General features: G+C 45.7%; 1 protein-coding gene across 2 annotated transcripts in view; it reads right to left on the reverse strand.

Moving 5' to 3' along the window:
• The window catches only part of PKD2L1 (polycystin 2 like 1, transient receptor potential cation channel), a 68,365-nt gene that overhangs the window by 10,613 nt on the left and 33,513 nt on the right, over positions 1-24,239 (reverse strand). For both annotated transcript variants that reach the window (XM_053387928.1, XM_053387927.1), the window contains exons 3-14: positions 22,594-22,721; positions 21,096-21,349; positions 18,147-18,371; positions 17,063-17,291; positions 14,606-14,776; positions 12,110-12,291; positions 7,416-7,536; positions 4,878-4,976; positions 2,706-2,827; positions 2,393-2,510; positions 2,137-2,273; positions 286-433 (exon numbers count right to left, since the gene is read on the reverse strand). In XM_053387928.1, the coding sequence (XP_053243903.1) occupies positions 286-433; positions 2,137-2,273; positions 2,393-2,510; positions 2,706-2,827; positions 4,878-4,976; positions 7,416-7,536; positions 12,110-12,291; positions 14,606-14,776; positions 17,063-17,291; positions 18,147-18,371; positions 21,096-21,349; positions 22,594-22,710 (1,923 nt within the window). In that variant the 5' untranslated portion in view covers positions 22,711-22,721. The remainder of the gene's footprint in view (positions 1-285; positions 434-2,136; positions 2,274-2,392; positions 2,511-2,705; positions 2,828-4,877; positions 4,977-7,415; positions 7,537-12,109; positions 12,292-14,605; positions 14,777-17,062; positions 17,292-18,146; positions 18,372-21,095; positions 21,350-22,593; positions 22,722-24,239) is intronic.

Consider the following 24,239-nt stretch of genomic DNA (forward strand, 5'->3'; position numbering starts at 1 on the left):
CTGTCAAGGGGCTAGGGGAGAGGTGAGGCATGGTTCCCAGTCCCGTCTCTCTCCCTGGGTGACTTACCCTTGCTGACTTTGCGGGGGGTGCGAATGTCAGACTGTCCCCGTGTGGGGTCAGTTAGTCGCTACCAATGCCTAAGCAACCACTGACATTGCTGTAATTTTAATAAAGTTGTGGCCAAAATTATGCCAAAAACCTTAAACAAAAATTAAGTGCCATTGTGTTTTTATTTGGGGTGTCTTGGGGACCTCGACGTGCAATTGGAACCTACAGATACCTACTTTGCTAATGTTGTTGAGAAGTTTGCTTGCTGAGTCCTTGTTCTTGAATTTGCTTCTCTCCAGTCCCTCCAGCTTAACCACCAAGGCTTCTGTCTTGGATATGACACCCCCGATGGAATGCTCCAGCTGCAGAACCCGCCTCAGGAGTCTGCGGAAGAAAGTGAGGTTTGTTCCTGTGCTGACCTCTTTGTGCATCAATCAGCAAAGGAGAGATTATTCCCATTCTCCACTTCTAGTTTTGAGCCCAACTCTTCCAAATTCGTTTGATATCAGAAGGGGAATATTAGACCCCCTGAGTGTCCCTATTTTCCAGGGACAGTCCTGGATTTACAGAAGCCACCCCGGTTTCTGATTTCATCCCCAAATGCCCTGCTTTTCTCCTATTTTCATTGGAGAAATGTTGGATGGTATGGAGTTAGGTAACCCCTGAGCCAAGGAATAAGTAGCCATACAACCAGTGTTTTTTCCTGGGGGTACGCAGGGGTATGCATACCCCTAAACATTTTGTGAATCTAACGGGAGAAGAAACTAAAAATGTTAAATTTTAAAGGTTTTTTCTAGCATGGTGAACCATCAGTTCCATTGCTACCCCCGATGGCGGCCTCATTTCCTGTCACAGTGTTTTTTCCTCAGTCTCAGACACAAGCGAGTGTTTAACGTGTGAAGTAAGATAAAGTAAAGGGACCCCTGACCATTAGGTCCAGTCGTGACCGACTCTGGGGTTGTGGTGCTCATCTCGCTTTATTGGCCGAGGGAGCCGGCGTACAGCTTCTGGGTCATGTGGCCAGCATGACTAAGCCGCTTCGGGCGAACCAGAGCAGCGCACGGAAATGCCGTTTACCTTCCCGCCGGAGCGGTACCTATATATCTACTTGCACTTTGACGTGCTTTCAAACTGCTAGGTTGGCAGGAGCAGGGACCGAGCAACGGGAGCTCACCCCATCGCGGGGATTTGAACCGCCAACCTTCTGATCGGCAAGTCCTAGGCTCTGTGGTTTAACCCACAGCGCCACCCATGTCCCAACGTGTGAAGTAGGAGTTAATAATAATAATAATAATAATAATAATAATAATAATAATTTATTATTTATACCCCGCCCATTTGGCTGGGTTTCCCCAGCCACTCTGGGCAGCTTCCAACCGAATATTAAAACAATGTAATACAGTTGAAATCTAGCACTGTGATTGGTTAGTTCCATTGTTACCACCTCCAATGGCTGCCTCATTTCCTTTCCTGGTGTTTCCTGAATCTCAGACAGAAGCGAGTGTTTAATGTGTGAAGCAGTGTAGAATGTGGACATGTGGTGTTTTACTGATAAAAGTTTGGCCTCATTGAGGGGCAGTATTTCAAAATGAGTAATGCATGTTCTTTGTACTTTTGTCCATTTACTGTATTTATTTTCCCTGATTTGAACTATAAAATGGTGATTTTATTGAGTCAAAATGAGAGTACCCCTGAACATTTTTTAAAGAAAAGAAGCACTGTATACAACCATTAGAAGAGATCTAAGGCAACCCTGTACAGGGAAGTTTTTTAATGTGTACTGTTTTATTATGGTTTTTATACAGTATATATTGGAAGCTGCCAAGAGTGGTTGGGGCAACCCAGTCAGGTGGGCGGGGTATAAATATTATTATTATTATTATTATTATTATTATTATTATTATTATTATTATTATTCTTATTGAATATGATGTCCCTATTTTCATCAGAGAAATGTTGGAAGGCATGGAGTATGGGCACCATACCTATGTTTTGCATAATACATAATTTAGTGATCTCTTTTTGGGTCTGTATATTCTGATGAGTGTATTTGACAGGTACTAATAAAATTAAATAATAATACAGACGTTTGGAACTCCTCCTCAGACACCGGGCTAGATTTGTTTCCTTGATTGTTCTTTGCATCCGCAATGGCAAATGGGCCGTCCAAATTGTTGTCCCTGAAGGATTTCCCCAAATTCTCAATTTCTGCATTCAACGCAACCTAGGAAAGAAGAAGCAGCCAGTCATTTTCATCGTGTTCAGGTTTGACCATCGTGCTTTTAAAACTCAGGGCCACAATCAAAGGCACTCCTGTGACACAGAGGGAGAATGTATCCTTACTCTCTTCTCCTCCAAGTCGTTCCGCATTCTCTTCTGCTCCTCCTCATCCAGAATCTGGTTCCCATCTTTATCAAACTTTGCAAAGGCTGCTGTGATCTCGTGCTCAGCATGGCCAAGCCTAAGGAAGGAAGGACAGCAGGAGAGAGACTGGAGCTGAAACACAGGGCCTGAACACCTAACATTCTTATTATCGACGAAAATTTGGCAAAACACTTTGGCCACCCCTAGCATCAAACATTGTTTGTTGGCCGATGCTAGTCTGTGGTATGAGGGACTTCCAAGAAGGTTCTCAGCAAACTCTGAAGCTACTTACTCTCTCAAGCTGTTCTTAAAGTCTTCAAATTCCAGCTCCTTGGTCCCTTTCTGCAAAGCTTTTTGCACATCAGAGATCCGGTCTTTTTTCAGCTTCAGCTTCATTAGGGTCCTATTATAGCCCTGGAGTTAAAAGATGCATGGAAAAATTCAGCCTTGCCACCTTACCCTGCTGCAGGCAGAGAGAAGAGGTATGGCAGCAACATGAACAGTCTGGAATATGGTCACAATGAAATCAGAACAATTCTTCACAAGACATCAAAGTGAGTTCACATGTCCCCCCCACCCTGCACACCTTCCAGTTCTCTCTGCAGTGTGTCTGAAGAGCTTAATAATAATACTACTAATATTTATTATTATTTATACCTCACCCATTGGGCATCTTACAGCATATCTAAAAACATAATAAAACCATCAAGCATTAAAACCTCCTGATACAAGGTGGCCTTTAGATGCCTTCTAAAGGAACCAGTGTGGTATAGTGGTTAAGAGCGGTAGATTCGTAATCTGGGGAACCGGGTTCGCTTCCCCGCTCCTCCACATGCAGCTGCTGGGTGACCTTGGGCTAGTCACACTTCTTTGAAGTCTCTCAGCCCCACTCACCTCACAGAGAGTTTGTTGTGGGGGAGGAAGGGAAAGGAGATTGTTAGACGCTTTGAGACTCCTTCGGGTAGTGATAAAGTGGGATATCAAATCCAAACTCTTCTTCTTCTAAAAGTTATATAATTCTTTATCTCCTTGACATCTGATGGGAGGGCGTTCCACAGGGTGGGCACCACTACTGCCTGGTTCCCTGTAGCTTTGCTTCTTGCAGTGAGGAAAGAAGGCCCTTGGAGTTGGACCTTAGGCTGATGGATGGGGGTGGAGACGCTCCTTCAGGTATACTGGGCCGAGGCCGTTTAGGGCTTTAAAGGTCAGCACCAACACTGTGAATTGTGCTCGGAAATGTACTGGGAGCCAGTGAAGATCCTTTAGGATCAGTGTTATATGGTCCTGCTGGCCACTCCCAGTCACCAGTCTAGCTGCCGCATTCTGGATTAGTTGTATTTTCTGAGTCCCTTTCAAAGGTAGTGTTAAGTTGTGGGTGAACATATCAGACGACACAGCGATTCTTCAGAGAGCTCTTGTTTATTCACAGGCCAGAACAGAACTGAACTGAAGGGTTCAGCCAGCCTGCTTATATAGAGCGCCACTACAACGGAACAGTAACCACTTTCTGTAACTATCCAATCACTGAACGCCACTTTCAATCCCTTATTTGCATATGTGGACCTGAGTGAAAACTATCTACAGTATCCCCCTGCTGGCCCAGGGTGAGAACTTCAGTACGTAACAGGTAGCCCCATGTAGAGCGTATTGCAGTAGCCAAGGGGGAGATAAGCTGTTCCTCCCTCTTCCCTCTTCCTGGCACCCAGCGTGATGCATAACAGTGGGGCAGAAGGACCCAAAGTTTTGTGGACCTTGAGGAAATTATGCAGCCCAAGGGTTGCTGGGGTTCTGCACGCCAGGGTGCTGCTATGTAGCATCTGAAGCTGCAGGAATCGGGAGGAGGAAGAGACCGCCCTTCTTTTCCCTCCTTATGGCTTCTGAAGTAGAGCCTTTGTTGACTCAGGATGTGGGGGTTCAAAAGGAAAGGGGTGTGTGTGTTTCTGTAGCAGGTCACCTGATTTTGAAGCTGGGGTGGGGGATCTTGTCTAGAGTCGACCTTAATCCTCTATCAGGTTTATTCCCCCCCCCCCATTCATTGACAGGATTCAAACAAAGACCCCAAATTCCCCTCTCCGCATCACCTATTGTTTCCCAGAAAAGCCTTATAATAAAGGAACACAAGTGAACAACACAAGCAACGCTGACACCAAACTCTACATACATTAAACATAATAGAAACACCGCCACCCGACCCCACCCCCATCCATCTTCCCTCTCTCCACCCCCCCTTTCTTTTTTCTTTCTTTTTTCTTCTCCCCCTAATGCCTCAACAAACAAAACGGATTTGTAAAAATGTTACATGGAAGAAGAAGAAAAAATACGAGGCACTACACTTCTGTAAAACAAGAAAATCCTTAATAAAAAATATTAAAAATAATAATAATAATGGCAAGCGTGCAAACCCTCCGAAACATAATCCACATTTCACAGGTGAGGAAATGTGTATTTCAGTTAATGAAGGAACCTGTTTCAGGATGTCTGTGAGCTGCAATTCATTCTTCTGGTTTGAAAGCTCCTCTTTGACTTCAGAATACGTGTCGTTGATAATAGCCAGGAACATGTTCTGTGGGAAGAGAAACAGAAGGGTCGGTTCCTCCATGTGGACTAGACACATAAAGCCCCCTCTTTGCTCCATGGAGCAAATGAAAGTAAATTATACCTCCCAACTTTAACACTTCAAGAATATATATATGCTCAACTGCTGTCATAAATAATGTAGTCTTTCCCACCCCACCTATTTAGTGGCAGTGCCAAAAAGAAGGAAATGTCCCACAAGCCACCTAGTTGAGTGCTGGGGGGGGGGGACACAGTCATTGTATTATAGCCCCCATAATCCCTGACCATTGCATACCCTCCAACATTTCTCGCCCGAAAATAGGGACGCCCCCTTCCATAATGATAATTTTACTATTTATACCCCACACATCTAGGGACGTGGGTGCTGTGGTCTAAACCACTGAGAATAGGGCTTGCCGATTGGAAGGTCGGCAGTTCGAATCCCAGCGACAGGGTGAGCTCCTGTTGCTTGGTCCCTGCTCCTGCCAACCTAGCAGTTCGAAAGCACACCAGTGCAAGTAGATAAATAGGTACCGCTGTGGTGGGAAGGTAAACGGCGTTTCCGTGCGCTGCTCTGGTTCGCCCGAAGCAGCTTAGTCATGCTGGCCACATGACCCGGAAGCTGTATGCCAGCTCCCTCGGCCAATAAAGCGAGATGAGTGCCACAACCCCAGAGTCATCCGCAACTGGACCTAATGGTCAGGGGCCACTTTACCTTTACCTTTACCCCACACATCCTACTGAGTTGCCCCAGCCACTCTGGGCTGTTTCTAGCACATATAAAAACATAATAAAACATTGAAAAAACTTCCCTATATAGGATTGCCACCAGATGGCTTGGGGGAGGGTCAAATAACTCCATACCCTCCCCAACATTTCTCCAGTGAAAATAGGGACATCCTACCAAACCTTCCAACATTTCTCCAATGAAAATAGGGACATCCTAAGGAAAAGCAGGACATTCCGGGATCAAATGAGAAACTGGGACGGCTTCTCTAAATCAGGGACGTCCCTGGAAAATAGTGACACCTGGAGGGTTTGCCATTGGCCATGCTGGTTCGGGCTGATTAGAGCTGGAGGCCAAAAACCTTTGGAGGGCTACAAGTTCCCCCACCCCTGACCTAGACAAACTGAGAAAAAAAGAAGATGGAGCCGCAAAACTCTTCTTCACGACACCACTTATAAGCACTCTTGCTTGAGACTTGCTCGCTGCAAAGAACTGCTGCTTGCTCCAGGTAGCACTGCTTTGAGCAATCCCGAATAAAATATACAAGCACTTTTGTTTCGTTAAGTCTGCCACCGCTGCTTCACACTCCCTGTATCATAGGGGCCAATGCCCTGGGGCCCTGGGTGCCCGAGCACCCACAAAATTCCCCATGAAAGGGCTGGGCACCCACAAATTTCGGTGCCAGAGAAGAAGAAGAAGAAGAAGAAGAAGAAGAAGAAGAAGAAGAAGAAGAAGAGGAGGAGTTTGGATTTGATATCCTGCTTTCTCACTACTCTAAGGAGTCTCAAAGCGGATAACATTCTCCTTTCCCTTCCTCCCCCACAACAAACACTCTGTGAGGTGAGTGGGGCTGAGAGACTTCAGAGAAGTGTGACTAGCCCAAGGTCACCCAGCAGCTGCATGTGGAGGAGCGGGGAAGTGAACCCAGTTCACCAGATTACGAGTCTACTGCTCTTAACCACTACACCACACTGGCATGGCACCCACAGCCCCGGCCTTCCCATGGTCACGAGGCCAAGCTGGGACTCCTGCCATCTTGTTTGCAATATTTTGTTGGTGTAAAGCAGAGAGACTTCCCAAATCTAGAACAAAGCCCTACATTGAACTGTTCTGACAATAATCTGTTTGTTTGTTTGTTTGCCTGATGGTGTATAACTTGAGAACAGCATCTAATATATTCCAAAACGCAGGAGGTCTTGGAGTGGTTTCCAGCCGGCTTTTTCGCAGCTTCATCTCTTTGCAAAATACCAATGCATTTGCTCCTATCTGCTTGGCTCAGAGCCTCATACTTCATACCCTCCAACATTTTTCCAAAGAAAAAAGGGACGTTTTAAGGGAAAGTGGGGCATTCTGGGATCAAATCAGAAAAAGGGACAGCTTCTGTAAATCCAGGACTGTCCCTGGAAAATAGGGACACTTGAGAAACAGCAGTAATCTCTGTAAAAGGTAAAGAGTAAAGGGACCCCTGACCATTAGGTCCAGTCGTGGCCAACTCTGGGGTTGCGACGCTCATCTCGCTTTATTGGCCGAGGGAGCCGGCATACAGCTTCCGGGTCATGTGGCCAGCATGACTAAGCCGCTTCGGGCGAACCAGAGCAGCGCACGAAAACGCCGTTTAGCTTCCCGCCGGAGCGGTACCTATTTATCTACTTGCACTTTGACGTGCTTTCGAACTGCTAGGTTGGCAGGAGCAATAGAAAGCAATAACACACAACTTACCAACAGCACAAAGAAGACAAAGAAGACGTAGGTGACAAAATATATCGGCCCCAAGACCCGGTTAGCATTGTCAATGGCGTTGTAGTCAAAGTCGCCGAGGATTATTCGAAACTGGGTGAAGCTGGAAGGTAGGAAGAGGGTGCGGGTCAGCAATGTATGGCAGAAGGCTTCGCTGGGTGCAGAAAATAAGTTCAAGTGGTAAATATGTCACCGTACATCCCTAGACCTTGAAGGGAGGAGCTCAGGGCTTCGGCAGTCTAGAAGTAGAGCTTTGTAGTGTTGTGCTGGGCTTGTAGGACCCCTACTTCCCAATGACAGAACCTTCTGTGCACAAAACATATAACTGAAGTTGTAAGGTTAGTGCCTCAGTGGGGAACCTCTTCGTCCTGCCAGGACTCCCCATTTGGTCCATGAAGTAGTTTGGACCAAACAAGAACCACCTGTCCATTTCCTGAAATCACTGGGCCTCAGGTGCAGGGCAGGTCAAGCTGTGGGGCCAAATTCAAGCAGAAAGCGGGGGGCTGCTTGCATCCATAATAGCTTAAAGGTAAAGAGACCCCTGACCATTAGGTCCAGTCGTGGCAGCGCTCATCTCACTTTATTGGCCAAGGGAGCCAGCGTACAGCTTCCGGGTCATGTGGCCAGCATGTCTAAGCCACTTCTGGCGAACCAGAGCAGCGCACGGAAACGCCGTTTACCTTCCCACCAGAGCGGTACCTATTTATCTACTTGCACTTTGATGTGCTTTCGAAGTGCTAGGTTGGCAGGAGCAGGGACTGAGCAACGGGAGCTCACCCCGTCGCGGGGATTCGAAGCGCCGACCTTCTGATCGGCAAGTCCTAGGCTCTGTGGTTTAACCGACAGCGCCACCCACGTCCCTTCCATAATAGCTTATAATATCTTTAATGAGAGAGATTAGGGTCAGAAGGTGCCAGGGACTGGGCAGAGGGGGAATGGTGGAGACCGCCTCCCCATCCTGACCCTTTCAGGAAGGAGGAAGAGGAAGACAGTATAGATTCACAACAGTGAGTTGAGGGAGGTAGCAGCTCAGAGGCAGACGAGGGCGGGGGGAGCTGGGAAATCATGGGAGAGCTGGAACAACACCCAGCTGACGTGTTGTCATTAGAAAGCATTCCATCTCCCAGAACCCGGTGAGCCTTAAAAGTAGAAGAGTATAGAGCTCAAAGACAGAGGGCACTTAGACGCAAGATCTACCCAGTCTGGAAGAATGGCAGATGAAGCTGATTGACTGTATGGGTCTGGCAGAATTGACGAGCAGAATCCGTAACCAGGGAGAAGAGTCGGCAGAAGAAGACTGGAAAAAATTTAAGGACTATTTACAGAAATACTGTAAAACTAAGGAAAGTTAAATGGTGTTGGATTGAAACTGAGGGGTTTCTAGCTGTAATGATATAAAGGAACATAGATGGGAAAAAAGGGTTTGAAAAATAAGGTAATGTTATAAGCTGTAATGCTTTAAAAGAAGGATTTGCTGAACAAATAATCTTAATTGGGATACAAGGAGGAGAAGTATGAGGAGGTCTGAGAAATTTGTTATTTAAAAGTATGATTTATGAATTTTATGTTTTTGTTTGTTCTGTTTTTGTTTGTTTGTTTAAAAAAAATGGAAAATCTAATAAATATTCTTAAAAAAAAAAAAGACAGAGGGCACTTAGCAGCACCCGTAGATGAGGTGATGATGATATTGATGAATGAGGAGTTGGGAGAGATAGGGGTGGAGATTCATTTGGGACAATGCCCTTATCCAAGAAGCTGGGCTCTATAGCCTCTCTCTGCAAAGATTGAAACAAAAAAAGGATGGTTCCCTTGTCTTTATACTTTCTTGGGCAACCATCCAGGAGCCACTGGCAGCACCCTGACAGATGGCTATCCAGTGAATTTAAAAGCTACCCCCCCCCAATATAAAGCACTTAGATTTGCATGTGACAGCTTTGTATGGTTATTCCTTCAAATACTGAACTCTGTGGCTTGGTGAAATGGGTCCACCCTGTAGAGTTCATAGGATCATAGAATCATAGAGTTGGAAGAGACCACAAGGGCCATCGAGTCCAACCCCCTGCCAAGCAGGAAACACCATCAGAGCACTCCTGACATATGGTTGTCAAGCCTCTGCTTAAAGACCTCCACAGAAGGAGACTCCACCACACTCCTTGGCAGCAAATTCCACTGTCGAACAGCTCTTACTGTCAGGAAGTTCTTCCTAATGTTGTTCTAGGGCTGGGCGATATCTGGTTTCCAACATTGTGGTATATCACCAGTTAAACATCGCAATATACTGATATGTATATAAATATATGGAGCTATTATAGAGGCACTGGCTGGCTTCACGGTTCCCCCCACACCGTGATTTTTTATTGGCAACAGCTCTTGGGATTTGCTGCCCCTGCATGAGGCGGGGGAGAGCTGAGCCAACAGAGTTTACCTGTTTTGCGATATATTGCTGGGCGGTGCTTTTTTTCCTAAAAAATGTTTAGGAGTACTCTCATTTTGGCTCCTCCCCCTCCCCCTCCCTCCCCCCCAATCCCTAGATGAAGGACTCAAGCTGGCAGAGGTGGCACTTAGAGGACGGGAAGGGCAACGACGGGGTTGGCTTGAGAGAGAAGAAGGGGGAGCAGCACCGTCGCCTCCACCGCGGCCACCCCAGACTCCCCTCCCCGGGCACCAGAGGGGAGAATGATGGAGCTCCAGTCCGTGCTGCTACTGGGGAGACAGCTGGCATGTCGGTCCATCGGTCGGTCAGTTGGCCACACAAAATGTTTAGGGGTACACTGTTGGGAGATTCCATTCCACCTTTTGTTGCAGACATGGGATTGCAGCGTGTCACATGCCTGTTTACATTCCAGCACAGTTTGCTGGCGTAAGCGGAACTTCCGCTGTGTTGCTTTGGCTTTGAGACTCTCTCCGTGAAGACGGCAAGGAGAGACGACATGTTTCTTTGTTCTGATTTGTGTAAAATAAATCCGCCGTTTTCGTATGTATCCACAGCCTCCAGCCTCTTCTGTTATGCAGCTTACTCTGCTACGTATAGTGTGCTCGAGGCAGCAAGCTTAGTCGCTGATTTACGTCGGAGCCAGAGGTCAATGAATCCTTGCAGCGTGAAGGCTGAGAGGGAGACTGCAGCTGGGGGCTAGCCACCTGGCCTTTCGACCCCCGGATGCCGACAGACACGCCTCTCTGTGTCTCCCTTGAAAAAAGCACTGTTGGCAGGTCAAAAATTATGAAACTGATATCACAATACAATGGTACCTTGGTTCTCAAACGCCTTGGTAGTCAAACAACTTGGAACCCAAACACTGCAAACCCTTTTCGGAAGCCGAACGTGCTCCATTTTGAGTGTTACGCTTCTGTTTTGAGTGTCACACTTCCATTTTGAGTGCTACACTGAGGTCTGCCTGGTTCTTGCTATTTATTTTGTTTTTTTGTTTTTGTGGCTCATTTTTGGTTTGTTTTTGTGACCGTGGAACCCAGTTCAGCTACTGATTGATTGATTACAGGTAGGTAGCCGTGTTGGTCTTATTGGTGTTTTGCAACTTTGACCTGTTGCAGGACCTTAGCCAGACCTTAGCAGAGCATACGCAGAGTTCTCAAAAGCAATCAGTTGCAGGCAGGATGGACGAAGCAGGAACAAGACGCTGCTACCAGTAACTTGATTACTTAGAGGTGTTTATTATTTACAGCAGACTTCAAGTTACTATATACAAGAACAGAACAGATACACGGATCTTAACTAGCTCTCTCTTAACAAACTCCAAACGACTCTCAGAACACCACACTGACCAACCAACACATCCCAGTCAGTAAGGTCATAAATCATCATGCCTGTGTGAGACCTTAACCAATGGTAAAGCTGTTTCCAGGGTCCCATATTTCCAGGCAGATAACTCCTCAGTCATCCTTGGCTGTCTGCCAACTCTTAATTAATTCTGTGTGAAGCTGCACAGAATTGCATGTAGTCAAAATCCCAACAGGTCTGCCGTAGTCGAAACAAAATAAAAAAAATTCTTCCAGTAGCACCTTAGAGACACGAAAGCTCATACAAGCTTAGTTGGTCTCTAAGATGCTACTGGAAGAAATTTTTTTTATTTTGTTTTGATTGATTGATTGTTTGACAACAGTATACTGTTTATTGCTTTCGTTTTATGGATCAATGGTCTTGTTAGATAGTAAAATTCATGTTAAATTGCTGTTGTAGGGGTTGTTTTTAAAAGTCTGGAACAGATTAATCCATTTTGCATTACTTTTTATGGGAAAGCATGCCTTGGTTTTGGAACACGTTGGTTTTGGAACAGACTTCCAGAACGGATTAAGTGTGAGAACCAAGGTACCACTGTATGGACTTCAAACCAGTTTTGGATGATATATCGATCTATCGCCCAGCTTCGAGTTGCTCTGGAAGCTGAGCTCCACTCCTGAGAGAAAGGTTATTCACTTACCAACATTACATAATTGGAAAGTTTTCTGATTAAGCGGTCTATACTTTTGTCCTAAACAAACAAGCAAGCAGGAGAACAAACCCTGCACACGCTAGTCTACACAATCAGGCACACACTATAAAACGTAGAGCAGGTGTGTGATGCGGTACAATTCAGTGCTTACCAACCTATGTGGTGGCATGCGACCAAAAACCTTAAAGGAGGGTGAGGAGGAGGAGAAGGAAAAGGAGGCCCACTCACATGCATTTGACAAAGGTGCTGAAGTTTTCCACTTGGGTCCCGAAGAGAAGGTATCCCAGCTGGGCGTAAGCAAAGAAGACGATGAAGAACATGATGGCAAAGCCTAGGATGTCCTTCGCGCAGCGGGCTAAGGTGGAGGAGAGCTGTGTCATCGTTTTGTTAAAGCTAATGTATTTAAATATCTGGATGGGGAAGGAAAAGAGAAGGACAGGTTAAGGTGAGATGGGATGAGGAGAAAGCCTGGGGGAATTTATGGGCTTCCTCTCAAGTGACAAAGATTGACAGGGCGCTAATGGTATACAGTAGTATCTCGGGTTACATATGCTTCAGGTTACAGACTCCGCTAACCCAGAAATAGTGCTTCAGGTTAAGAACTTTGCTTCAGGATGAGAACAGAAATCGTGCTCCGGCAGCGCGGCGGCAGCAGGAGGCCCCATTAGCTAAAGTGGTGCCTCAGGTTAAGAACAGTTTCAGGTTAAGTACGGAGCTCCGGAACGAAATAAGTACTTAACCTGAGGTACCACTGTACCTCAGATGCAGGTCTTCTGTGGCTGATGGTTTGAGGGAGCAGGGTGTGTCTGTTCCATACTCTCCTACACACCTCTGTTGAAAATAGAAAATGTCCCCTCCAAAGTGGGGTTGTCTGTATGTGTATCAGGTTGTAAGGGGTTGTACTGTGGTTGTGCGACAGTTTTCCAAACAGGCCTGTTTTATTCATGACCAAAGTGGCAGACATTGCACACAACATCCGGTAGGTGGCTCCCTCTGCAAGTTTTGTCGCCCTGGAAATTTCTCGTTTCAACATTTAAAACGCATTCACCCCATATTGTCTGGCCAGCAGCTGCTGCCTTAGCCTTCAATGGAGCAGCGAAACCTGAATGACTTTTGAACTACTCAGGACTTCACCCAGCCAATGAAAGCATGCCGTCCCCAGCCAGCTTGAGTACAGCACATAAATAGTTTTTGCCAAAAACCAGAGCGGGAAAATGATATGCCTTGTAAAGAACCACAGTTAAAAGTGTCGAGGGGTCCATTTTCAGCATGTTTCCAGTTGCTGTGGTAGGGCTGGCACCCATCCTGTATAATACAGGATCATCCCGCATTTCAATGTAAAATACTACATCCTGTATTCATTCAATACAGCATGTTGTTTGCCCTGTATTTCCGCTCTGCCATGTGCCTCGGACGTGACTTCTGGTGTTTCACGAGGCACCAGAAGTTGCTTTGGGGACCATGTGGTGTGGGTGCTGGGCACCCAACAAAAAATTTTGGTGGGTGCTTGAGCACCCAGGGCCCCCTAGAGATGGCACCCTTCGAGGGCAGGGGAGAAGATGAGGGTGATGGAGAATGAGCAGAGATATGATAGACAACTTCAAGTATCTGAAGGGCTGTCACATGGAGGAGGGAACAAGCTTGTTTTCTCCTGCTCTGGAGAGTGGGACCAGAACCCATGGCTTCAAGTTACAAGAAAGGAGATCCCAACTAAACATCAGGAAGAACTTCCTGACAATAAGAGTTGTTCAATAGTGGAACGGTCTCCCTTGAGAGGTTGTGAACTCTCCTTCCTTGGAGGTTCAGAAGCAGAGGCTGGATAGCCATCTATCACAGATGCATTAGTTGAGATTTCTGCAGGGCTTGGCTTAGATGGCGCTTGGGGTCCCTTCCAACTCCACAAATCTACGATTCTATGCATAATGTAGATGCTCCATCCTAGGAGCGCTGGAATCTTTGGCTGACAACAGACAGATTCATAGTCAGGAAGCCAAGTTTTTATCTTGTAAATCGCCCTGTGATCCTCAGATGAAGGGCAGTATAGAAATCAGATAGATAAATATATAGATGATAGATGATAGATAGATGATAGATTATAGATGATAGATGATAGATAGATATAGATAGATGATAGATAGATGATGATGATAGATAGATAGATAGATATAGATTAGATAGATAGATAGATAGATAGATGATAGATGATAGATGATAGATGATAGATGATAGAGATAGAGATAGATAGAGATAGATAGATAGATAGATAGATAGATAGATAGATAGATAGATGATAGATAGATAGATAGATAGATAGATGATAGATAGATAGATATAGATAGATAGATAGATAGATAGATAGATAGATAGATAGATGATAGATAGATAGATAGATAGATAGATATAGATAGATAGATAGATATAGATAGATAGATAGATAGATGATAGATAGATGATAGATAGATAGATAGATAGATAGATAGATAGATAGATAGATAGATGGTGGATAGATGATAGATAGATAGATGATAGATAGATGATTGATAGATGATAGATAGATGATGATAGATAGATAGATAGATAGATAGATAGATAGATGATAGATGATAGATAGATAGATAGATAGATGAATGATAGATGATTGATAGATGAAAGATAGATGAAAGATGATAGATGATAGATAGAGAGATAGATAGAAAGATAGATGATAGATAGATAGACAGATACCTTGATCCAGGCAAAGAACAAGTTCACAGCGTTCATGTTGTTGTACTGAGTCTGCCAAAAAGCCAGGAATTCAAAGTCCGCATAGATGCTGGGGTTTCTCAGAAGCTGTCCCATCAACCTGTTGACCTCAATGGTGCGAAAGATGTGGAATCCGATGGCTACAATAGAAAGCTGAGGGGAAAACCCTGGGATTTAAAGGAAATTCTACGGAGAGTGGAGCCTCATCATTCTTTCGGACTTTCTGTAGCCATATTGCTCGACTACACCAGGGGTGGGGAACGTCACGTATGACGTCAGGTGTGAGAAAGGTTGGTTTGGCCCAAAGGGACTTTGACAGCACTGCTGGTTGTCGGGTGCTCTAGAACTGCTGAACAACTTGTTTTGCCAGCCTTGTGCTTGGTGCCTAGGAAAGATACCATGCCCTATCACACCCTCCCAGTGAAGGTGTCCCAATGAAGGTTCATTAGGTGAAAGTTCATTTTCGAATGAAGACTATTAGGGCAGGGCAGTTTCTCTTGTCGTCTGTTAATTAGTCGAGAAACACATGATTTCTGCAAAGGTGAGATTGCAATCATACCTAACATAGACAGCTGCTTCGCATATTGCATACCACCAGTGCTGGATTTACCTATAAGCTAAACAAGCTATAGCTTAGGGCCCCAATCTCTTGGGGCCCCTAGAAAAATTAAAGAAAAAAAACCTGGATGTACATTTCCAAAATATAAGATAAAACACAAATAAAACCTACATTCAGCAGGTATTGGTGTTGTGTAGGCTCCTATGATATAAGTCATGGGCCCCGCCTGCTAGCCTGCTCCCTAAAATATCACTGATTTGCTTATTTCTATATATAGGGTGCCTACATTCTGCAGGGAATGGTTGCATGGCAACATGTAGCATGCAGCTGCAGACTGCAATGCAACACAGTTGAATTTTAGGTCAAGCTGTTGTACCTGTTATCTAATATTAAAATACATATTTTGTTATGTGCAAATGGCTTTAGATACCTATCAGGTCCATAAATTACCATATAGCATATATTCAACACAAAAAACAGTGACAATCTGTTGTTGACAAAGGACAGCTGGACATATAAAGGGCCCCATCACCTTCAGTAGCTTAGGGCCTCATCAAACCTAAATCCGGCCCTGCATACCATCCAAGTGTCCCTGTTTTCCAGGGACTGTCCCAGATTTACAGAAGCTGTCCCAGTTTCTGATTTGACCCCAGAATGTCCCCCTTTTGCTTAGGACGTCCCTATTTTCATCAGATGAATGTCGGAGGGTATGTTGTTTCCCTGTCTTTCTCTGATCTGCGCTGCTCTCCTTGTCAGCTCCCGGACAAGCTTAGTCTTTGGTGGAGGGGCGGTTGCAGCCTCCGCCTGCCCCTCTAAAAGTGCAGAGGTATCCTATTAAAGGGATCCAGGAGCTGCTTTTGTCTGGAAACCCAGTGTCAGGAGTCCAGGTTCTCAGCTTGATAACACAGTAAGCGTAGCTAATTAAAAAGGAGGATTTATTGCAAAACAAAACCCTGATAGCTCCAGGCGGCTTGAACAAAGCCTCCGGTACCATTATTCAAGACGACCCTTCTGAAGACTGCATGACCAGAAGCAACTGAGCTTTCGCTTCTGACATCTTTTGTTTTGCTTCCTATCTTGCAGCACTCTCATTCAACGAGATCTCGGACTGAGTGGGTCAACTCCCGCCTCTTCCCCGTTCTCTGAGAGGCTGTCTCTTCACTCTTCCCTGCCTATTTGTGCTTCCGGCGAGCTTTGACAGCGTTCTAGCCTGCTCTCCGTTCCTGTCTTATCAGCTTTCACATCAAGGTCAGGAGGAGCCGGAGTATGCAGCTGCTGGTTTTCCTCTGTCTGACTAACATCAAAGCAGCCTTTCTGTTCCTGGCTGTTTTCTGCGTTTAGCTGCAACCTTTCGCTTGGAGCTGACTCATTCCTGACACCCAGAGAGGGGCGGGGGCCATACCACTCTTCAAGGTGTCAATCTCACAGGTGAGAACTCCTTGATGTGTGTCATTAGGTCCTCTTCTCCTCGGGCTGACCCCAAACGGTATACAGTGGTACCTCGGGTTACATACTCTTCAGGTTACAGACTCCGCTAACCCCAAAATAGTACCTCGGGTTAAGAACTTTGCTTCAGGATGAGAACAGAAATCGTGCTCCGGCAGTGCGGTGGCAGCTGGAGGCCCCATTAGCTAAAGTGGTGCTTCAGGTTAAGAACAGTTTCAGGTTAAGAACGGACCTCCGGAACAAATTAAGTACTTAACCCGAGGTACCACTGTAAAGCTCAGCAGGCAGGCTGATGGTCAAACTAGTTTTCCAATAACTTGCCAAACCCTTCATCTGTCCTCAATAAAAGTTGTGGCCTTCTTGGACCCAAGCTATGTGTCTTTCCTGTGTAATCATTCAATGGTTTGTTCAATATGAATGGAAAGTAATCTCACCAATATGACAACGATGTCCAAGATGTTCCAGATGCTGGTGAAGTACTTGAGCCTGTGAATGCGCAGCTCCAAGATCTCTTCCACCACGTAGTAGAAGATGAAGACGCAGAAGACGATCTCGCAAGCGACAATGAAGAAGTCCCAGGTGCTGACATAGCGGAGGAGCTTTACTGTTCGGATCTGCCACGAAGGGATGGCTCCACCGGTGGCTGGGAATTCAATCACTAACCTAATATGGAGGGAAGAGAATGTGTATGGGCAAAAACCAATGCTGCATTTTCCATTGACATGCCTCAAAGAAGAATGGCAGATCAATAGGCGTATATACAAAACGTGATTGAAAGATGAACTCACCTGCTCTGCATATTGGTTTTGTAACTATTCTGCAGTCTTTGGTAATAATTCTTATTAGTTTTCAAATTCATTCCAACAAAGGCCAGGTGGAACAACTCTGTCTTACAGGCCCTGCAGAAAGAAATCAGATCCTGCAGGGCCCTGGTCTCATGAGGCAGAGCGTTCCACCAGGCCAGAGCCAGTGTTGAAAAGGCCCTGGCTCTGGTTGAAGCTAAATACAGTGGTACCTCAGGTTAAGAAGTTAATTTGTTCTGTAGGTCCGTTCTTAACCTGAAACTGTTCTTAACCTGAAGCACCACTTTAGCTAATGGGGCCTCCTGCTGCCGCCGCACGATTTCTGTTCTCATCCTTTAGCAAAGTTCTTAACCCGAGGTACTATTTCTGGGTTAGTGGAGTCTGTAACCTGAAGCGTATGTAACCCGAGGTACCACTGTAATTTAGGTGACCCCCCCCCCAGCTGTCAATATTTTCCTTTTTTTAAGGGAAATTCCCTTATTCCGAATAGGATTCCTCGCAAGAAAAGGGTAACGTTGACAGCTATGACCCCCCCCCGCGTGCTAGAATTGATGGTTTAACGATTTTCTTTATTTCTGCGTTCCAAAATCTTATTAATTTCAATCGCACTCCAGTCGAGATAAGAATTCCTTATACAACAACTGCAATATTAACAACTTCCCTTTGTATTGACACATTAAATGACATATGAAATGGGTAATAGATGGTCGCTCACCTCAGGACGCAGAAAAGGTTGATATTGGCATTGTACACAGAAAAGTCAATGAAAACCACGCGAGTTCCCCGATTGAGCCACAAGTTTTCTTTCAGGACTCGGAGAGCTCTAGCGCTTTCCCGACGGGTCATTTTGAGATCCATGTAATAACCTCCTCCGCTGTAACTTGTCAGCCGGCCCCAGTGAGAGGAACCGTCCAGCTCTTCCTCTGTGTGGTACTGCCACCTGCACACAGAAGATGCAACAAGAGGAAGATGGGGCTGACGGACAAAGCCAAAATGTTATCTATTCCAGACCTGGGATGCCATGTGCATATTGCACATGAATTCCCCCCCCTCAAAAAAAGATTTAACTTAATGCCCCAGAGGTGCACACAACCAGAACACAGTTCTTGGGACTCTGGCCAATATTCTTTACATGAAATATTTTCAGAACCCTTTACGCGACGTTGGCTCAGTCTGCGCCGAAACAAGGCATGGAGCGAATGCGCAGGCTTCCAGAACGGAGATTATGGCTGGACTCTTTGCTGCTCCACAGGTCCTGCTCCTCCTGTTTGGCTCCATGGTTAGGCTTAGCATGTTATCCGAACCCCAGGTTCATGGTTTATCTAAAGGTAAGAACTATCACCTTGAAATTAACTTTGGAACAGCTCATTACTCAATGGTTCTACTGTGGGCCGGCCCATCTATTAGTCTCCTTGAGGCAGTTGCCTCAGGAGTCAGGCTGGGGACAGCTGGGAGAGATGGCAGATCCGGGTGCCTGAGGGTCATGCACCTCGTGGCCTCCTGCACTTGCGTGGTGAGTTTCCGCCTCCCCCCTCAGAAATAAAGACACAAGACACCGGAGTTTAAGGTTAATGGGCAAAATAGGCCACAACTTTATTGATTACAGGAATTGAGCGGTATTGGCTTAGGCAATGGTCCTATCGACTAACCAGCTTCAGCCTGCTAGCTTGAAGACCGGCAAGGGTTAACCACCAGTAGGGGGAGTCCTGCTGATGTACATCAACTAGGTAGTCCCCCGGAGTCACCGCTCGGGGGCGTGCCTTAGGCCCACACCTCCATAGGCTTCGGACAGGGCAACGCCCCCCCGGAATCCTTTATTTGCTATGAGGTAGGCGAAAAACCAAATGGCTGGTGCCAATTTGCCAAGTGGAAAAAATCCTACCAGGCGACCAACCGAAGTCCATAGCAATGTCAGAGATCCGAACCTAACAGGTGGGAGGGTGGGAAAACCTAAGCAGCTGGAGCGCGGAAAGAGGGAAATCCTTGGCCGCACCGGCCCTAAATAGGACGGGCCACGCCTCCTGGACCAGCCAATTGGCTGGCCAAGGAGATGACGCGACCGAGGATTCCCCTAGTATCGCGGGGAGGGGCGTGAAGCCCGCAACCCCACTTCCTCTCTAGTTCGGAAGTGGCTTTGTCACACACAGCTGCCATTTCAGAAGAGCAGGGCTGCTGTCTGCTCTTTTCTGGCCTCCTTTTCTCTCCCTGCCACCTTCAGCGTGTCAAGGCCAACCCAGGCCACCTCCAGTCGCCTCAGGCGGCGGCAGAAGCAGCATGCGTGCGTAGCAAGTGCATGCGTACCATTTTCTGTTTTGCCTCAAGCTGCAATATGTCTTGAGCTGGCCTTGGTTTCACTGTTACCTGCTCCTGGTGGCTAAGAAACACCACCAGGCTGGGAATCACCTGTCCCTGCTTGCACTGATCGTGTCTCAGAATAACCTTCCTGACATCCCACTGGCTACCAAAGCGGAGGTTTCCCCTCCCATGCCAACCGCAGACCCTCCAAAAGTGCCTATTTTCTAGGGGCAGTCTTGGATTTACAGAAGCCATCCTGGTTTCTGATTTGATCCTGGAATGTCCCGCTTTTCCCTAGGGCGTCCCTACTTTCATCGGAGAAATGTCAGAAGGTATGGAGTTATGTGACCTCCGAGCCAAGGAGATAAGTAACCATACAACCTTTAGAAGACACCTGAAGGCAGCCCTGTATAGGGAAGTTTTTAAAAAGGGTTAATGTTTTATTATGTTTTCATGTATTTTGGAACCTGCCCAGAGTAGCTGGGGCAACACAGTCAGATAGGTGGGGTATAAACAGAATAAAATAATAAATATAATAAAAATAGAGTAGGACATGCCTATTTTCATCAGAAAAACGTTGGAGGATATGAAGGTGTAGACGTTACTTTTGCTTTCCAACCAGTGCCGGATTTACAAGCTAAACAAGCTATAGCCACCCCAAAAAATAAAGGGGGAAAAACTGGATGTACAGTGGTACCTCAGGTTAAGTACTTAATTCGTTCCAGAGGTCCGTACTTAACCTGAAACTGTTCTTAACCTGAAGCACCACTTTAGCTAATGGGGCCTCCTGCTGCTGCTGCCGCGCCGCCGGAGCACAATTTCTGTTCTCATCCTGAAGCAAAGTTCTTAACCCAAGGTACTATTTCCGGGAGTCTGTAACCTGAAGCGTATGTAACCTGAAGCGTATGTAACCTGAAGCGTATGTAACCCGAGGTACCACTGTACATTTCCAAAATATAAGATAAAAAACAAATAAAATAAAACCAACATACAGCAACAGTGTTTTGTGTTGTGTAGGCTCCTGTGATGTAAGCCATGGCCTGCTAGCCTGCTCCCTAAAATATCACTGGTGTGCTCATTTCTATATATAGGGTGCCTACATTCTGCATGGACTGGTTGCATGGCAACATGCGCAAATGGCTTTAGATACCTATTATGTCCATAAATTACCATATAGCATATATTCAATGCGAAAAACAGCGCCAATTTTTTGTTGACAAAGGGCAGCTGGACATATAAAGGGCCCCATTACCTTCAGTAGCTTAGGGCCTCATCAAACTTAAATCTGACCCTGTTTCCAACAGTGGAGAGGATGACCAAGCTCTTAGTTTGTGAAACTCAAGAAAGGCAGAAGTTATGATCTACTCACGCTGTTCCATTGAGGAGCCCAAAGGGGGACCTGTCCTCCTTCTCCTCGCTGTAGACATCATAACAGCCAAAAATGTCTTCCTTGAAGTCTTCATGCACCACACACGAGTTGTTCTGCACCTTCAGTTGACGCATTCGTGGGACCCCCAGCAGCAAGTTCTCGTAATAGATGTACGACTGAGTGTTGTGGCCTAGGGATTCGTTGTTGTACCATTTGGTCCAATACAAGCTGTCCAATAAAGGGCCTTGAGTATACTGTGGAGATATGCAGAAAGGGGCAAGAAGAAGGACATGAGATCTAAGACAGCAACAACACACAGAATGGCCAGAGACTGGAAACTAGGGTTGCCATATTCCCCAAATCCACACAAAGTTGTTGGAACTTTTTTGGGGGAACATTCCCCCCATCACGTTTTTGGGCTTTTCTTGGATTTTTAAAGCATTTTATAAAAAAGAAATCACCCTACTTGCCATACATCCAGATTTCCCCAGACATTTTGCCGATTCAGCAAAAATCCGCCTGGGCGCCATTTTTGCAACCTGATTCCCGTATGTGTCCAGGAAAATCCGCATGTATAGCAGCCCTACTGGAAAACTGCCTTTCTCATATGACTAAATGCATTATTGGGTTCTGTTTGCAGAGATTCTCAGTTTAAAAGGGGATGGGGAGCAGTTAGGACTCTCCTTGTATAACAGGCCTCTCTAAAAGGTTGGGGAGTAGAGCCAAGTTGGGAGTGCACTGGGGGTGAGGCAAGCAGATAAGAGTTAAGACTCTGAGCACCCAAGGGTGGGAGGGTCCCTTTGTATATTTGCCAACGGGCTACTAGCTGACATGTGCACAAATTGCTAACGCATAATGGCATGGGCTGTGTGTACATTTTCTCACATAGCTCATTGTGCAGTCACCAACACAACTGACTCCCAAGTCCAGGCAGGCTTGATGTCTATACAAATTGAAAAGGAACCCTGATCAGCTGGGATGAATAGGTTGTTCTATTTCTGGCCTGGGTCTCTATCATTCGTAAGTCCATACCATTCATTTTCTCCCTTCATTTGAATGTTTAAAAAAGATTCTTCAAAGATTGTTTTTAAATACACATTTTATCACAAAAATACATATTTAAACATGTATTTTATAGCAATATTTTAAAGTGCACATTTAAACCTAAAATGCACACATTTCTTCTTTTTTAAACATTTTTGGAGCTAAGAACTGTTTTGCAAAGTTCGGAGAGGTGCAAAGTCCAAAGAATGGTTGCATTTTGATCCGTGTGTCCTGGAGGCACACATTTGCTTTCAAATGTGGACCGAATGAAAATTCTCCCCCGTTCCTGCTAATCCATTTTGAGCTGTTGGATGAACAGCTTTCAGCTGAACCTGTGCCGATTTGCAACGGCCAGTTCAAGCCAGTTAGTTATGATAGGCCAATTTACGAGAGCCACTTTCAGTTTGCTAGGAAAAATCTGACACAGGAAACACAGAGCTTGTTGGGTACTCACTCGCCAAAAGTCAGCCATGCTTCCAATCTCCTGGAAGGAGATACCAGTGTCCGTAGGAGTTTCCAAGAAGAGTTCGGACATCACTTTGGTGTAGTAATAGGCATTTGAACTTGTCATCCCATAAGTCACTAGAGATAAATCAGGTTGGGGAAAACAGCACGCAATTCAATAGGATTTAGACATTCATTCCACCTGACTGGCATAAGTACGCAATATTACAGCGGGAAGGTAAGTTTTATTATACCGATAAGTTGGAAGAATGCAGATATGATCCCCATTGATCAATGGATTGGCAGTATGACAACACTCGTAAAGTATGAACAGACTGCTTAAAGATTTAGATTTTGTTTGGATAAATATTACAACATTTGGAAAGAGTTCGTACAGGGCGAATTATGCAATTAATATCTACATACATATTAGGATAATAACACTATATAAGAATGCATGGGAGTATATTATATTGCTGGTGGGGCTGTGGTCTAAATCACTGAGCCTCTTGGGCTTGCCGATCGAAAGGTCGGTGGTTCGAATCCACTCGACGGGGTGAGCTCCCATTGCTCTGTCCCAGCTCCTGCCAATCTTGGAGTTCAAAAGCATGCCAGCGCAAGTAGATAAATAGGTACCACTGTGGCGGGAAGGTAAACGGCGTTTCCATGCGCTCTGATTTCCGCCACAGTGTTCCATTGCGCCAGAAGTGGTTTAGTCATGCTGGCCACATGACACAGAATGCTGTCTGCGGACAAACGCCGGCTCCCTCGGCCTGAAAGCGAGATGACTGCCACAACCCCATAGTCACCTTTGACTGGACTTAACCGTCCAGGGGTCCTTTATCTTTACCTTTTTACCTGATATACACACACTTTTTCCTCACGCCGCACTTTTTTCCTCTGTATCATTTTATTTCTTAAAAAATGAAATTCTTTCAATAAAATATTAATATTTTTTTAAAAATGGCATTTTTTATTAGATTATCTCGAGGCAGAAATGGGAAGGGGTTTGAGTGACAGGAAAATCTTTCTTAGGCAGCATCGATGATACAGAATTTACAACAAAGGCAAAATCTTGATGGCGCCTATATCAATAAAAATATGAAAGATTTCAACTTTTATATCAAGAGGAAGTAAACAGCATTAGTAAGCTCTGTGGCTCAGGCTAAAATCTCAGGCTATCGAAAGCACCTGATCTACAGATTAGCCAGCATTGCAGCAGTCAAGGGTTGCCGCCCTCCCTTTCTGCAAAAAAAAAAATATCCTTAACACATTTCACAGAGTTTCCAACATACAATAGATCCTAAAGGGACCGTTTAACGGGCAATGATGCATTTAGGACAGATCCTTTGGCATATCAGCATATGGTGACTGGGAGTGACCACCGAGACCATATAACACCAGTCCTGAAAGATCTACATTGGCTCCCAGTATGTTTCTGAGCACAATTCAAAGTGTTGGTGCTGACCTTACAGCCCTAAACAGCCTCGGCCCAGTATCCCTGAAGGAGCGTCACCACCCCCATTGTTCAGCCCAGACACTGAGGTCCACGGCCAAGGGCCTTCTGGCGGTTCCCTCACTGCGAGAAGCGAGGTTACAGGGAACCAGGCAGAGGGCCTTCTTGGTAGTGGCACCCACCCTGTGGAACGCCCTCCC

The sequence above is a fragment of the Podarcis raffonei genome, chromosome 5 (assembly GCF_027172205.1).
Source record: "Podarcis raffonei isolate rPodRaf1 chromosome 5, rPodRaf1.pri, whole genome shotgun sequence".
Taxonomy (NCBI): Eukaryota; Metazoa; Chordata; class Lepidosauria; order Squamata; family Lacertidae; genus Podarcis; species Podarcis raffonei.